Source organism: Carassius gibelio, chromosome A14 (genome assembly GCF_023724105.1).
Source record: "Carassius gibelio isolate Cgi1373 ecotype wild population from Czech Republic chromosome A14, carGib1.2-hapl.c, whole genome shotgun sequence".
Taxonomy (NCBI): Eukaryota; Metazoa; Chordata; class Actinopteri; order Cypriniformes; family Cyprinidae; genus Carassius; species Carassius gibelio.
Window position 1 is genome coordinate 16,404,506 of NC_068384.1, and position 18,239 is coordinate 16,422,744.

General features: G+C 35.9%; 1 protein-coding gene across 6 annotated transcripts in view; it reads left to right on the top strand.

Moving 5' to 3' along the window:
- LOC128027667 (pro-neuregulin-2, membrane-bound isoform-like) overlaps positions 1-18,239 on the top strand; it is a 62,481-nt gene that overhangs the window by 28,721 nt on the left and 15,521 nt on the right. For all 6 annotated transcript variants that reach the window (XM_052615465.1, XM_052615466.1, XM_052615464.1 and 3 more), the window contains exons 3-5: positions 625-743; positions 12,137-12,257; positions 17,693-17,751. In XM_052615465.1, the coding sequence (XP_052471425.1) occupies positions 625-743; positions 12,137-12,257; positions 17,693-17,751 (299 nt within the window). The remainder of the gene's footprint in view (positions 1-624; positions 744-12,136; positions 12,258-17,692; positions 17,752-18,239) is intronic.

An 18,239-nucleotide genomic window follows, 5' to 3' on the forward strand; every position in this document is an offset into this window, starting at 1 on the left:
TAACAATGTTGAAAATAATAGATTTATTTATTAGGATTCTTTCATGAATAGAAAGTATTAATTCTCTATAAAAAAAAAAAAAAACATTGACCCAATACATTTGAACGGAAGTGTAAATGTAAAGACATTTTATTGTCCAATGCTCAGAGGCAAAATGTTAATGCTAGTATTTGGTAGGTGTAGAATTATCAGTAGCGACAACAATTTACCATATTTTATACACCTATCTCTGCAAACCTTTGCTTGTTAAAAAAGTTTTATATCATGTGATGTGACCTCATCTTGGCAAAACTGTTGGGATTTCTGCATCAGTTTCCAATGTGCAAGTGCCATTCCATTGCACTTTTCCAAATAAAGTGTTGGAAATTTGGACTGATCCTGTGGTCTGATTGGTTGATAGCAATGTTGTTCTAGGCCCAACAACATGGTGATCCAGGATCATGTCCTTCTGGGATAAATAGCAACTACACAAACTAGAGATCTCAGTCTACATTTCTACTGATGCATTGTTTTTCTCTCCCACGCCATCTGACTTTTATGTCTCTCTTTCAATCTCTGTCCTCATATACCCTGATGTTTTTCTCCATTGTTCTCTTTTTTTCTGTGTCGGTCACTTTTGTGCAGGAAAAATTCAAAGCTTCACATCAGCAGAGTGAGACTGGTGGATTCTGGGAACTACACCTGTGTGGTGGAAAACTCGCTGGGCAGAGAGAACACCACCAGCTACGTCAGCATCCAAAGCAGTAAGAGCTCCATTATGTCCCATAATCCCATTGTCGCAGGAGACCAGGGCTTCTTCTTATAATGGGGCAGATTTTACTGTGTGTACTTTGTTTACAGCAGATGTGCTTTGTGAGGTATCTGGACAGTGAGAGCAGACTGGACCTGTCTAGGTTGCTAGCTGGTTTCCAGCTTAGTTGCCCAAGTCAAAAGAGTCCACCACTCTATAATATGGTTTTGACCCATCCTACAATGTACAGTAAGCCAATAGGATTGCTTTTCCTGTTTTATCATCCATTAGGCAGTAAAATTGTAAAAGCACGCAGCCACAGGATTTGAGGATTTGAGGAAGCTTTCATGTCTGTTTTGTGAGTTTGGATGTTATTGTGGAGAACACACCTCTCTCATCTGCTGTTTTACTCACCGATCTCTCCACCTGCTTCAGTCTCTGGAGTATATCACATCAGCCGTAGGCGTTTGATGTGCCGTTAGTGTGTGTGTGTGTGTGTGTGTGTGTGTGTGAGCTCAATCCAGCCCATCTTAAGGGCAGTTATGGTTGAGTGGTTTGAGATATAGGGTCTTTCTCTCACTCTCAACTTTGTCCTCTAGCTCTCCACCAAACCCCTCCATTATCTGATGTGTCAGCAGGCTCTCGTAGACACAAAGAATGAACGAATGACTGGGAGAATGAAGATGATAAAAGAATGAATGAAAGAATAAGTAAAGGAATCGATAGAATAAATTAGGGATTGTGTGTGTGTGTGTGTGTGTGTGTGTGTGTGTGTGTGTGTGTGTGTGTGTGTGAGAATACACACAAAAAAAAATAATAATAATAAATTTTTGAACAAATTGTGCAGCCCTACAAACAAAGACAGCAACCTTGCAGCTTAAAAAAAACAATTGAAACCTTAAATATGAATTATTTTGAGCAATTAAATTTTTCCTCCAAAATGTGCAGCCTGTGAATTATCAATGACGATGTATGTCAATTATGATTTTAGTGGATTATGAATGAACAAATCAATGAAAAATTATTTTTTTTATTGTGATTCTACAACTACGGAGCCCCGCAGGAAAAAATAGTAGGCTAAATCGTGCACACGATTACTATTTTCTTGCATGTCAAGTGCGGGGCTCCGTATACAACAATGTAAATTGCGTGACTAATGGTGATTAATATAGTCTGTGCCAATATCATAAGTGTTGTTTTAACGATGTCCGATCTGACATTATCGAGTAAAACACAGATAGTGCACACATACACTGTAATTTAGTCTATTAAAATGCATTTAGACTGCCCATAAGATTCAAAATAAGAGGAATATAGGTAATTTAATATAAATCACACTAAGAGTGCCATTTTTCTCTCCAGATAATCAGCATGATATCTGATTGATTTTATACAAGCTTAATAAAGTTATTAAGTTACTTAAATTTTAGATGCTGTATTCCGCCAATAGGTTGTTTTCACTACATGTCATCAATCTGGAAGTCGGCCATATTGGTGGCACTGAATGTAAACAATGCCACTGAACCAAAAAGGCCTCAAGTATAGGCTTGGTCATATGGCTCTTTACCATCTATTAACTTTAGTTTTTCAAAATATCACACCCTTTCCTGCTTACTAAGTCCTTCTCTATATGACTTAGCAGGTTTTTCCATAAATAAGTAGAACAGCTTTATCATTAGTGCATTAGCCATGCAGTCCATGCTGTTGTTTACATCTGAATATCACCAATATGGCCGCACATTAGGGTAACTGTCCAAACTGTGACGTAGGTGCAAACGCTCTGTGAAAATAGTTCCAAACAGCACTGTTTTGCATCGCTGAGCAACACATAGGATGGTGTTTCCTAATGAATGATTCAGTGTCTCACTAATTAAAATGGTTAATTTGTGAATGAATCAACATTTTGACTGAATCAATTTAATCTCAATGCTTCAATCATTAACAGTGACTTGCTGCCACCTGCTAGTGGCTTTAGTTTCACATTTCAAGTATCTTTTCATATTTTAAATCTTTTCAAATAATTTTTTTTCATGGTTTTATGTTTTAAGATTATTAAAGATTATTTATGCATTTGTAACTGCTGGTTTAATTCATCTCCTCTCTGAGCTGCATTAAACAGTCTGTAATGAATCTGAAGGCCACTACAGATGCAGATTCCAGAACTGCTTATGTTGGATATAAAAGATATAAAATGGAAGAAAGAGTTAAAACTGAACACTATCTGGCTGCTCAAACTGTGTATACAACAATTTTTATATACTTTTTTATCCTATTTTAAAACTTTTCTATTTTGATTTTACTTGTACTTTTAATTTCACTAAGTACATTAAAAAGGGTCATATGACGTTGTTAAAAAATAACATTATTTTGTGTATTTGGTGTAAAGCAATGTGTTTTCATGTGGTTTAAGGTAAAAAAAAACATATAATTTTTCCAAATACCATACAATATTGTTGCTCCTCTATGCCCCGCCTTTCTGAAACGCGTGTGCTCTGATTGGCCAACTATCTATTGCATTGTGATTGGCCAAATACCTCAAGCATATTTTGGAAATGTTATGCCCCTTACCAGGTTCAGGAAACTTTCCTCCATAAAATGCGCAATATTTGGTTTATACTGTTATGGAACAGTGTTTTAAATAAAACTTCCACAACTGATTTCTGGTTGTGTCCTCTTTTGGTGATAGAATGAGGCAATCTAGGAAGGCGTGGATGAGCCTTCACTTTTATAATATCTCTTTGGATTTGAGAATTAAATTTTTGGTTATGTATTTGCACATTAATTGATTTTGGTTAATGTTTAACCCAAAAAAAGTTATGGAATGTAGCTTTAAAAGAAACAAAAGTCCAGTTATGAGATATAAACTCATAAAATGTTGCAATTACTTCCTAACATATTTTTAATCCTATAGAAGAAATAAACTTCCGTAATGAATGAAGAAAGGAAGGAAGAAAGAAAGATAGGAAGCAAGGAATGTCTCAGTCTGTATGTGTGTGTCTGTTTGTTCCTATGTTCTAAAGGGGTATTTGTTTTATTTAATTATCTGAGCTCTATTTTATAGTTAAGTCACAGTGAAAGGTAAAAAGGTCCTTGCAGGATATGTGTGTGAGAGATTGAGAGAAAAGGTGTGTTTACATGTGCTGTATACTTGTCTAGTGTTTGGGAGTCTGTGAATGTTTGTGTGCTCGGTGGATATCTGCAGATAACTCTCTGAGCCTAATGAAGATAAACTGTGTCATTCTGGCAGATTCTGCACTCCAGGAACAGTGAGCATTTCAGTCCATAAGCGCACAGATATCAGCTATATATAACAGCACAGACACCCGAGAGACAAAGAAAGAGAGCGAGAGAGATGCTCTAGTGCAGCAGTTCTCAATTCTAGTCCTTGCATACCACGGCTCTGCATATTTTGCATGTCTCTCTTATTTAACACACCTGGGGCCTGTACCATGAAGCTAGATTATCTGGCTAGCCAGGTAAGTTTCAATTTTAGGTACCATGTAAGTGGCTTGGCTTTTAGCGGCATTCATTGCCATAGTAACTTACACTCCACGGCTAACCTACTAAATAAAATATAACATGCATTTAGTATGATCTCTCATATTTTTTGAAAATTACTCGCATTTTCACAGATTCTGCAAGGGGTGCCCAAACTTTCGAGCCCCACTGTATATATATATATATATATATATATATATATATATATATATATATATATATATATATATATAAGTCTGGCTTTAATGATAATTACTGAGTCATTTTATGATTTATATAATTATTGTTATTCATATTATTATTCATATTATTATTATTATTATTTATCTTTTACGCACAAGCAATTTTAGTTTAACAATAATAATAAATCGCTTATTTTAAATATGCATACAGATCATGTCATATAAATAAGCTGTTGTTTCAAAAAATTGCATTATTTAAAAAAAAAAATCTGACCTTACATGTTTGAGTCTCTACCACTATATATTTTCAAATGCATAAATGAAGTTAACAAGTTTCACTTGTCACTGCACTGATAGAGCAAGATTATTTATTTTATTTGTCCTCCTTCATTTTTCATATGACATTTAAATTTGTCATATTCTTAAATCTCCTAACCTGTAGCAAAACCTTTAACCTTTAGTTTTGAATCTAGCTGGGTCTCTCGCGAGAAGTAAATCAAACTTGCTTTGTATTGCAAGGCTTGTGATTGGCTGTTCGCCAGTGATGTCACACATTCATGTGCACACGCTCCACAAACTCAGGATCAAAGCCTGAGTTGACAAAGAAAGTTGATGATCAGCATCATGCTACCAACAAAGCTGGATTGGAGAGGTTTGGTTTTGTCAACTCAAAAATAATCCTGTAACTCTGAATTTGTTCATTTACCATCATGGTACAGCAGCTACCATCATGTCTGTACCATGATGGTAGCTGAGTAAATTCAGAGTTACAGGATTACTTTTGAGTTGACAAAAGGCCCCAGATTCCGATCATCTCATCAGAAGAGAGCTCCATGCATGAACTCTGTCCAATTGACACGGTCCCTATACAGTGTTCTGTGCTCCCTACTCCCTGCACACAGGAAAACTGAAGATTCATTCATGGATTTGTGCTTCACCATCGTCTCTAGTGTCTTCACACACAGACGAAACCTACTAGATAAGTGTGAAGTGTGACATAGTATATCTCTTTAAATAAATTCACGTCTCACACAGTTTAATGACCTTTGAACAAATACGCTCCCTTCGAACTTGAATCATGGTGGAATATAATGTCCACTTTGCAGATGACTTACGGTCGAATAGAACAAACATCTGAAGTGATAAGAGATAAATACAAAACAGGGGTCAACAGGGTAAATCTCTGCAGGATTTGAGAGCATATAGGGTAAAGGTGTGTGCCTGTGTTATTCTTAAAACAGGTCAAGAACTTCACTGGCTAAAGCAGAACGTCCTAGAGGACGGGTGTTTTAGGAGAAGAGTGTGTTTACATCTTTGTGTATATGTTTGTGTGTGATGTGAGACCCATCTGGACTCTGGCCGCTGAATTCTTCATCTGCAATGCCAAGAGCCTGTCAGATACAAGAGCCAAGTGTAGCCTACTTGACGCAAAATACAAACACACACACATTGACATCTATTGACACTGTTTGTGCTCTTTAAAGAACAGTGCACCCAAAAATGAAACTTCTGTCATTATTGTCATTATCATTATTTACTCACCCTCATGTTGTTTCTTGAGGAACAAATTTGGAGATGTGAGGCAGAATGTTCATGCTGCTATAAATGGTCTATATGGGTCATGTGCTATATTACAATTCTTTTGATTTGTGTGCACAAACTTAAACTGTTGTTCACTGATAATTGTCCACTTCATAGACTTAAAAATAGAGATAAAATGCATGTTTTGATTATGACCTTGATCATAATCTTATCACAATACAGTCACTTCTTCTGTCTCTGAAACAATAGACAGTCTGAGAGCAATATGAACTAACAATATTACAGCCTAACAGTCGCTATCCAATCAGATCTCAATAGAAGTGCTGGACAAAATTATTCTGCAGTGAATATTTTATTTAACTCACATAAATGTATAATGGAAATAAAATGCATTGCAGGTTTTGTATAGTGGTGCTACACATATTTGTATGAATGAGTGCATCTCACAAAGGCACATGGACACAGGTCATGTTAAATGAATGATTCTGGATCCAGAGTCACTGATGAGATAAATGAGGAATGAGTCCACCGTCCAGAGCTCAGTCTGACGCAAACGCACATGCTTTGATGCCATCCACCCCTGCCCAGCGTCTGTCAACTTCTGCCTGTGTTTATTTCACAGTTTGTACTGTATATTGTCTACTGCTTACAAAGAGTTTGTGAAATAGATGCTATACACATGCTATACACAGTGTTAAATAGTGCAAAGTGTATACTACATTGTCACATGACTTAAGTGCACATGTTCGAAGGGGTTGTTCACCACTAGCAAGATGGGGTTTATGGGTCAACCTGAAGATGCCATTATTCATTTACTTATACTGTAACAACACAATACTGGTTAAATCTTGGTGAATTTACCCTTTAATCCAGTGAGTAGCATCCATTTACCATCTTGGGAATAAAATATGGCTAATTTGACATTTTTGTTGCAATTTAGTGCAACTATAACAACAAATGAAGTGTAATCTATACTATAAATAATGAAGGAAAAAAAAAGCTGTTCAATTTCATTTAAAAATATTTTAAAGTTTATATATACACTTTTATTTTTTATATTTACAATATATATAGTATCTCCTTTATGATAATTTCCTCATTTTGGAAGTTGCATTGTATTAAAGAATATATGCAGATGTGCACTGTGCATAGCGCTTCCTTTTAGAAATGCTTTGTAGTACAAACATTCCATCTTTTTTAACCCCCTTGTCTCTTTCCCGTCAGTGGCTCTCCTCTATCCTGCTTCTATTCACTCTTCTCTTCATTAGCCTGTCTCTCCATCTATCCTGCTTCCCCTCCACCCCCTCCCACCACATGCATTTTTGCAGCATGTGCATGCGTGTGTTTCTGCGTGTGATTACTCTTGTGGTGGACATATCTGTGAATTGCGTCTGAATAGGGAGTGCCTGTAAGTGGTTCGATATCATTGATCGGCACCTGGTTGAGTAGAGTGGATCAGATGCCCCGTACAGGCCCCCTGTGTGACTTACAGCCTTCTCCGAAACCCCCCTCGCTGGGGCATGAATCATGTTCTCCTGCCTGTCCGCATCCATCCATCGGCTCAGAGCCAAGGCTAATGGAGCTAATATCCTGCCACACCAGGATGGACTATGGGAGGGAGGGAAATATGTGCAGTCTTTAAAAGCCTCTCTCTGGATCTATTTAAAGCGGAGAACAGATGCACTGCCAGTGCAGCACCTGATCAACATTATTGTCTTTCAGTAATGATTGGATAAACTCACCATCTCCCCCCTGTGGAGGAAAACATGCTGTTATGGTCCACAAACACACATACAGTCCCACACTGCAGAAAACATAGGACTGTCCAAGGTGCATGTTGATTTTTGATTTTATATTTTCGTCTTGACATGTCATCTATATCTGTCTGTCTTTCTACCTGCCTTTACCGGCCTCTAAATCTTCTATCTTCCAAGCTTGAAGGCATTTTAAAGTATGAATTTTGAATTTTGTTCAAATTCACATTCTGCTGTTTGTAATTGCTGAATCTGATTTTTTTAAGAAATATTTATTAGAGATTCTAAATGCGGATTTAAATTGAATCATTATATTGTGTTTTCCCCAATAATTTGAATTAATAGATTTAAGCTAGATATATTTGACCGCTGTGTGTCTCTCACAGGAAACAGTTACAGGCTAGCAACATAGCCGCTCGATTGCACACATGCTGTCACTGCAGAGAAGAGGACATATGCTTGAGACAGATGTAAGGTTGAATGTTATATCGTTTTGCTCCTGTCCATTTCCTGTTGGAGTGATGTGTGAACTTTAGAGATGGGGCTATTGTGCTCTGTGCCATCTCTACTTCTCGCTTTATTCCCCTCTGTTCTCTCTCTCTCTCTTTCTCTCTCTCTTTGCAGTGCTGTGTGTTCGTGTTTATATGTTAATTAGTTAATTAGCTCGTTATGAAATGGCAGGGTTCAGGTGGTGGGCTGTCCAGTTCTAGATCACTCCATGGAGCCTCACCAAAGTTATGTCTGCTTTATACCTGACGTTACTTACAGCACATAATTACATCCATATATTGTCTTAGGCATGAAGGCTAATCATTGAGATAAATATATTGCATGTAGAACTGTAGATTCACTTCCTGTTTACTTTTCATGCCCTGGATCCTGGGGATAGCCTTAAAAATTGTATTTAACACCACAACATCATAATTGATTATAATAACATTTTCATTTTTTTGTTGTTGTGTGCAATGACGAATACAGCCTACTAATTCAAAGCTAATGACTCATCCTTGGCCAGGCTACTTCATGCAAATTAATTAGTTGTTTGTAAGATACAATATAAACCACATATTCAGTTGACTTCCAAACCCTCGCAAGAATAAAAAGGATATAGAAGCTGTCACAAAAAGGCTAAAGCGTTCTTTAGGTGTAGCTTTTCAAAAGGATACCATCACAGTGCTACCATTTTTTTCTGAGAGTGCATTTATTTTTCGACATGAAGACATGACATGTTGTGATAATAACTGTAGTAGGAGCTTATCATTTGCTTTTGCATAACTATCTGCATGAGCTGTGAGGCGCCAGATTTACTCTGATGTGAAGTTAAAACGGTACACATCAGATCAGACGTGGCACTTTCTGGCACTAGAACATTTTTGTTGGCTCACTTTGACGACACTAATTAGTACACAGGAGGAAAGAAAGACTATAGGTTTTGGACTTATACACAAGCACACACACACACAGGCATTGTTCCCAGCACCACTGGTGTTTGGGAGGTGGAAGTACAATAAAATTATGTTTTTAATTACAAGAAATTATAACAAAAAATTCTGAGGTTTCCCTGGAAGTTCACATTTAACTTGTTAGAAATCACAGACCTATTATATTTGAAATCACAGACCTATTACAGTGTTAATCAGAGAACACTGTGTTCAATACTGCATCCCACAATGCCAAGGTTCTCAAACTAAAGGAAGCAGAGATGTTGGAAGAGGGGCGTGGATTTTTTTATGGGTGTGAAATTATTCATTGTCATCAGGGAAAAGCGACTGTAAATACTTACACAGCACATCAGCAAATGCATAATTCGTATTTCCATAATTATCCAAAGACTTTCCTGTGACAGTAACAGTGTTTTGGTCGGTTGCCATGGATTTCATCAGAGCTGGTCCATTCTCCACAGACACGAGTGTTGCAGGCTGCTCTCTTGATCTGTCACTCGTGAGGGAAGGAGTTGTGATCGTGACAGTCCATCAACATCCGCTCATAAAATGCACAAAGCATATGATGTCACTTCAAGTTTGAGAAACTTTTCCACAATGCAGTTTGCTTGACTTTATTACAGCAACAATTCCTTGACTCATCATTGGATCAAACTTCCAAATTAAGACCATTTTGCTCAAACTTGGATTCAAACTGCAAAATAGCCATGCTTATTTCCATAACATTATTTCATGCAAAACATGAACATTTGCGGAAAATGTTTCCACCCTCAAAAATGTAGCATCACATCACTCACCAATGGATCCTCTGCAGTAAATGGGTGCCGTCAAAATGAGAGACCAAACAGCTGATAAAAACATCACAATAATCCACAAGTAATCCACACCACTCCGATCCATCAATTAACATCTTGTGCAGCAAAAACATGTGTTGTTGTAATTTTGTAAGAAACAAATTGATCAAGACCATTTTAAATTAAAAGTCATTGCTTTTAACTAAAATATGTCCTCTAACCATATTGCTGTCTCCAGTGAAAAAGTAAAAGCAGTCCAAAACAGTTCTATACAATTGTGTTGGTGGATTTTGATGTGAGAGGAAAAACAGGGAAGACTTTCACTTAAGGAAGCATTGGATATAGATTATGTATTGTGGCCAGAAGCAGCAGTTTAAAGTTAAAATTCCTTAATTATGGATTTGTTTCATCCAGCTTTTCTCTACACAACATTAATTGATGGACTGGATTTGTGTGTATTACTCATTTTGACGGCACCCATTCACTGTAGAGGATCCATTGGCGATCAAGTGATGTAATGCTAAAAGTCTCCAAATCTGTTCCAATGAAGAAACAAACTCATCTACATCTTGGATGGCCCAGAATGAACAATGTAAGTGCTGTAATGTAACAACATTATTCCTTATGTTATTATTTATTGCATACTGCATGCAGCTTCCCATAATTTTTTTAAGGATAGCATTGCTGTGCGGCGTAGTTCTCCCTCTCTTTCTTTATATCTGTCACTCTTGACTGTTTCTCTCGGACTATCTTCGTCTTACTCTTTGTCCGGGCAGACGTTTGAATCACAGATTCCCAGAGTCTCTGTCTGCAGAGATCCAGATGTGATGTGCTGATGTTTGCAGTACACAGCTTGATTCTGCGTGACTCTGACACACTGCAGAAAATCCGAACCCTCTGCGTGGCTGTGAGCCAGCGATGCCTACCAGAACATTCTCCCATCTGCCATGTGTATTTGGCAGCATGTCTCTCACTCTGGTTTATATACAGAATGATACAGTGTTTTGTGGAACATTGTGTGTATGTGTGTGTGTGTGTCTGCAGTTTTAGTTCTGTTACCATTATGGATAAATATTTAGCAGTGCTGTGTACATGTAAAAACAGCAATAATTCTGAGACACTGATGTTAAATGAGGAGTTCATCCAAATTTTTTATTACAATACGTATTCCTTTAGTGTCTTTATTGAAGCTTGAATGCTTCATGGAAGAAAGACAGTGATATGTGTTTGGAACGACATGAGAGTGAATAAATGATGACAGAATTGTTTCTTTCAAGTTACTCTGAATATGGAAATATATATTTAATAACTTTTTAACTAAATTCTGATGTCTGGGTTGGTAAAATGAATGTTTGATTTGCCTCTGCTCCACTTCTCAAATCCAGTTTATCCAATTGCTTATATAATGTTGGATGTCTTCCAAATGGTATACTATATACTAATTTTCTTTATATGCCGAAAACATTTGCTACTGTATGTATTTCAATACTATTATGTTGTTGTTGTTTTTTAATCTGCTTTTATTTATATGTTTTCAGTCTAAATTATATATAAATTTTTAAATGTAATTAAATGTTTTATTATAATAAAAAACATTTTACAATTCAGTTTTTCATCTAATATTAATTTTCTTATTTTGAACTGAAAGCAATAATAACTGAGGTTTTTTTTAAGGAGCTATATGTAAAAATTAAGAACTCTGGACATTTTTATTAAACGCAAACTGGATGCCACTCATTGAATTAATTATAGTATTGATGTCATGTGACTACAATGTAGTATACTATATTGTAGTGTTCATCATTGCTGCATTCTGTAGCACATGCTATGTATTTAGAAATAGTAGGAAGTACAGGACAGTATACTGTACACTCAGAAAAAGGGTACAAAACTGTCTCTGGTGTGGTTCCCTTTCATATTGCACTAATATGTGAATATGTAAGTACTTGTGTGTACCTAATACATACCACTTATATAAGTAAGTAAATAAGGTAAAAGATGTACCTTTAAGCTTTTGTACCTTAGGGTACCAACCCAGTGACAGCTTTGTACCTTTTTTCCTTAGAGTGTACTGTGCAATATACTAGAATGCATTCTAAACACAGCCACTGAGACATTTCTCACAGTGTCATTAATGTATGATGCTCCTCTCTGACTTTCTGTGTGTTCTGTGTGTGTCTGTATGTTTCGATAGTAACCACTACATTGTCTCCGGGCTCAAGTCATGCCAGGAAGTGCAATGAAACTGAGAAGACATACTGCGTTAATGGTGGAGACTGTTATTTCATACATGGTATAAATCAGCTGTCCTGCAAGTAAGTTACACACATTCGAAATACATTCATTTTATCTTACCTCACTTTGACAATCCCTTAACTTTATTTTAATATCTCTGTTTATGGGTTTATTTTTACTACACATTGGTTTGACATCACCAGACTCCAAATAGGGCTGTCAAATTGAAATGTTAATCTAGATCATTTAGATTAATACTGTTTAAAATACTGCAACAAAAATGAAACAAAATTCACAATTGCTTAAGGATTTTCCCTACCATCGACACAGTGTTATTTTAGTATTTATAAACTTTTATAGTACTTATTAAAATTTAGATTTTTTCATTTTCATTTGCATTTTAGTTTAGGTTGTAGTACTATTGTTTTGAGCTTTGGTAATTGTATTCGTTTTTTTTTATTATTATTATTTTATTTCAGGTTTAGTCATTGTAGTACTTAAATTTAAACCAATTTTACGAAATTTAAAGCCGTTAAATGAATTTTAATTTTACTTCATTTAAATTCAAATTCAGAATTCAGTTCTGCATTATATTTTCTGCTTCAATTCAAATTTGGGAATTTAAAAGAAATTCCATTAATTTCTAAATGGTATCAGCGCTACTATATATTACCTCATAAAACGGTCTAGGTTTATTATTGTTGGGCCTTTGCTTGGAAAGAAATTTTGCAACTCTGGAAGCTTTAATTGAATAATCCTGAGAGAGCCAGAGAAATGACAGTGTGTCTGAGGGCCTGGAGGAAGAGGACAGGGTTTGCCGTGTTATCTGTCAGCTCTGTGGATGTATATGGCCGTGTTATCAACAGTATGCTTAGTTACTGCTCCCCTGTGATACTATGGACAATGCTCTGTTCTTATCAGCCATTTCGGACAGGGCAGTGCAGATTTACAGTGTATGCGCCAATTTTTTAAAGGGAGAGAAACAAACCCATTAAATCTGTTTCAAGCTCAAACCCTTTGGGGAGATGTCATCCTTTAACTGTGACTCGTCGAGTCAATCTCTTTAATTTACAGAACAGAGTATCTGAAGCAGCTAGAAGGGTTAATAGCCCACAGGGAAGTGTGGACTGATTTGGAAATAGTGTGTGTTGCTCTTGGCTTTCTTGACACAGTGATTCACTTATATGCCTGAAAGTTTATCTTCAACAGCACTGAAGCAGTTTTACTTTACAAATACAGGTGGGCGGTATGACCAAAATCTTTTATCAAGATGCTTTATATCTTGGTAACAGTATATCATGGTGGAAATTCAGTAAATCTTAATAAGATTTGGAAATAATAAAATGCATACATATGTGTGTCTGTATGTGTGTGTATATATATATATATATATATATATATATATATATATACAGACAAAGACACACATATGTATGTATTTTGTGTCTTATATTTTTTATATTTCAGTTATATATGCATATATATATATATATATATATATATATATATATATATATATATATATATATATATATATATATATGCATAAAATATAAACATTAAATTTATATTTATAAACATTTGTGATATAGAAAACAAAATAAAGTACAAAAGAAATTATTCAGTCTGTACAGTACTATTATAACTGTTAAATATTTAAAGTTTTTCTCCCTCTTTCTCTCTCTTTATTAATACTATTTATACATTTTAATATAACCTGGTATTGATTTTTTTTATTAGTAAACTGCCATTTATGAATACGAAATCTGGGCAGAATTATAATAAAATTAAGTGTTTAAATGTTTTTACCTTTCTTTGGATAATCAGTGATGTCAAAAAGTACATTTTCCCACATCAAAAAAAGGTCTCAATGAATGTTTTCATTAACAAATTTAGCGCAAATATATCGAAAACAGTATAAACCGTTTATTAAAATCTCTACTTGTTGGCACATTTTTACTATTGTACAGTATATTTGTCATACCTCTCAGCTGTATTTCAGAGACATTACTCAGTGTGTGTGTGTGTGTGTGTGTTACTGTAGCTCCTGAGGCAAATGAAATGCAGCCTGTCCCAATGACCTCTGCAGTAAAATTGACTGAACGGTGAATTCCCCAACCCTAAACCATCAGTATATAAATAATAAATACCCGTGGCTATACAAAGCTTTTGGCACCATTATTAATCTGCTGGTCATTTTTTGTACACGCTGGTCAGGTTAGGATTGTATGAGGAAGAGCAATAGGTGTGTCTGACTTCATGCACCGCTGCACAGACCGATCGGCATTCCGTCATGTTCATAAAAATAAATCTTAGAAAAAATATAGACCTCACTTTATTTAAATAGCAAGGCAGAAAGTGTCTGACTTCATGTCTTCTTTTTCAGCTCTGACTGTAAGTGGCAAATCTCACAGAACAGTTAAGTCTAACCAAAGACGAAAAGACCTATTGAGTATGAGAAATATAAATATAAATGTGCATATCACGTTATTATCATAATACGATATTACTAATATGAGTTTAATAATTCAGTGGCTATTAAACTCTCATTATCATCCAGGCATTACTTGAAAGGAATAGACTGTTTTGACCAGTAATTTGTGATAACAATAAATAATATATTCAATAGTTTAAAAAAAAAAAAAATCAGAATTCATTGTGAAACAATTTTCACTTAAAATTTTTTTTGAATTAAACATGACATTTTATAAAAAAGACTGTCTTTTTTAATTTACATTTATATTAACATTTAAAGCTGCAGTAGGTAACTTCTGTCAAATATATTTTTTACATATTTATTAAACCCGTCATTATTTCCTGACAGTAGAATATGAGACAGATAATCTGTGAAAAAAGCTCCTCTGGCTCCTCCCAGTGGTCCTATTGCCATTTGCAGAAATTCATCCGCTCCCGAAAAGAAACAACCAATCTGAGCTGCGGTCCGTAACTTTGTTTGTGTTCAAAATGTAGAAAAATCTATATAATAAGCGAGTACACCATTAACCATTTTCCAAACCGTGTTTTTAGCTTGTCTTGAATCACTAGGGTGCACCTATAATAAGTGTTTATATTCTGACTATTTTAGATTGCTTCGGGGGTACCGCGGCGGAGTGACCCAGTACCTTTGTGATTCTTCATAGACATAAACAGAGAGAAGTAGCTCCGGCTACAATGTTCTTCCCCAAGAAGCAAGCAGTTCTGTTTATTAACCGCTAGAGCGTCAAAAGTTACCGACTGCAGCTTTAAGTAAATAAATATATATTTTTAAGTTTTAAATAAGCATATTTTTGTAAGTACATACAGTATTGTTCAAAATAATAGCAGTACAATGTGACTAACCAGAATAATCAAGGTTTTTAGTATATTTTTTATTGCTACGTGGCAAACAAGTTACCAGTAGGTTCAGTAGATTGTCAGAAAACAAACAAGACCCAGCATTCATGATATGCACGCTCTTAAGGCTGTGCAATTGGGCAATTAGTTGAAAGGGGTGTGTTCAAAAAAATAGCAGTGTCTACCTTTGACTGTACAAGCTCAAAACTATTTTGTACAAACATTTTTTTTTTTTTCTGGGATTTAGCAATCCTGTGAATCACTAAACTAATATTTAGTTGTATGACCACAGTTTTTTAAAACTGCTTGACATCTGTGTGGCATGGAGTCAACCAACTTGTGGCACCTCTCAGCTGTTATTCCACTCCATGATTCTTTTTACAACATTCCACAATTCATTCACATTTCTTGGTTTTGCTTCAGAAACAGCATTTTTGATATCACCCCACAAGTTCTCAATTGGATTAAGGTCTGGAGATTGGGCTGGCCACTCCATAACATTAATTTTGTTGGTTTGGAACCAAGACTTTGCCCGTTTACTAGTGTGTTTTGGGTCATTGTCTTGTTGAAACAACCAATTCAAGGGCATGTCCTCTTCAGCATAGGGCAACATGACCTCTTCAAGTATTTTAACATATGCAAACTGATCCATGATCCCTGGTATGCGATAAATAGGCCCAACACCATAGTAGGAGAAACATGCCCATATCATGATGCTTGCACCTCCATGCTTCACTGTCTTCACTGTGTACTGTGGCTTGAATTCAGAGTTTGGGGGTCGTCTCACAAACTGCCTGTGGCCCTTGGACCCAAAAAGAACAATTTTACTCTCATCAGTCCACAAAATGTTCCTCCATTTCTCTTTAGGCCAGTTGATGTGTTCTTTGGCAAATTGTAACCTCTTCTGCACATGCCTTTTTTTTAACAGAGGGACTTTGCGGGGGATTCTTGAAAATAGATTAGCTTCACACAGACGTCTTCTAACTGTCACAGTACTTACAGGTAACTCCAGACTGTCTTTGATCATCCTGGAGGTGATCATTGGCTGAGCCTTTGCCATTCTGGTTATTCTTCTATCCATTTTGATGGTTGTCTTCCGTTTTCTTCCACGTCTCTCTGGTTTTGCTCTCCATTTTAAGGCATTGGAGATCATTTTAGCTGAACAGCCTATCATTTTTTGCACCTCTTTATAGGTTTTCCCCTCTCTAATCAACTTTTTAATCAAAGTACGCTGTTCTTCTGAACAATGTCTTGAACGACCCATTTTCCTCAGCTTTCAAATGCATGTTCAACAAGTGTTGGCTTCATCCTTAAATAGGGGCCACCTGATTCACACCTGTTTCTTCACAAAATTGATGACCTCAGTGATTGAATGCCACACTGCTATTTTTTTGAACACACCCCTTTCAACTAATTCAACTAATTGCCTAATTGCACAGCCTTAAGAGCGTGTATATCATGAATGCTGGGTCTCATTTGTTTTCTGAGAATCTACTGAACCTACTGGTAACTTGTTTGCCACGTAGCAATAAAAAAATATACGAAAAACCTTGATTATTCTGGTTAGTCACATTGTACTGCTATTATTTTGAACAATACTGTATGTCTCCAATAAGACAAAAATGAAATAAAATAAAATATATATACAGTGCGTGTGTGTGTGTGTGTGTGTGTATATATATATATATATATATATATATATATATATATATATATATATATATATATATAATTATATATTTTGTGGCACAAAGCAGGATTGAGTTTTTGAGGCAGGTAAGCGCCATCTTGAGGAATTTGCATCCAATTGAACGGACCAAAATGAATCATATATCAATAATATCTATATATGTCATTAAAACTATTTTTTTAGACCCATCCTAAAAAATGACATTAAATGACATGGACCCTCTTTCCTCAGGTTCAAAATCCTCCAGCATGGCTGCAGGCTGTGACATCACATTGATGACATCATCAGGTGGAACAGCTCACTGGGGTTGTTCTCTGTTGTTCTAACTGCATGTTTTTCGTCTCTCTCTCTCTCTCTCTCTCTCTCTCTCTCTCTCTCTCTCTCTCTCTCTCTCACTCTCTCTCTCCCTCTTGCTCCTCATGTCTCTCTCTCCTATACCCCTTCCCTCTCGTTCCTTCCTTCTCCCTCTGTGGGTTTGTTTCCCTCCATCAGGTGTCCAAATGACTATACCGGTGAACGCTGTCAAACCTCCGTTATGGCCGGTTTCTACAGTATGTCCATTTCTACTTCCTGTCTGTCTGTCTGTCTGCTCTGAAGCTGCATGTTGGCTATGATGTGTGTGCGCATGTTTGTGTCGGCCTCTGTTTGTCCATTCAAAGGTTTTATATTCGTTTAGTAAGTTGACATTCATTGATGTGAACAGATTTAGTGTGCATTGATATATTATTAAAAATAGATTTTCCCAAAGGATAAAGAAAAGTGGAGAAGATTTTAAATATAGTGCAAATGATATGAGAAAGCATGTTATATATAGATTATGTTCCAATAGAGCAGAGTTAGATTCAACAGTAAATTGAATAATTAGTCCACCAGACAGATTCATGTTTTACAGGCACTCATTTAAAGGATTGTTCTGGGTTAAGTACAAGTTAAGCTCATTGATGGCATCTGTGTCCACAGAAAATATATATAAACTAAAAAAATGCATGGACAGTATTGCACTTATGATGTAAAAATAAAATAAGCAAGACGAGACAAT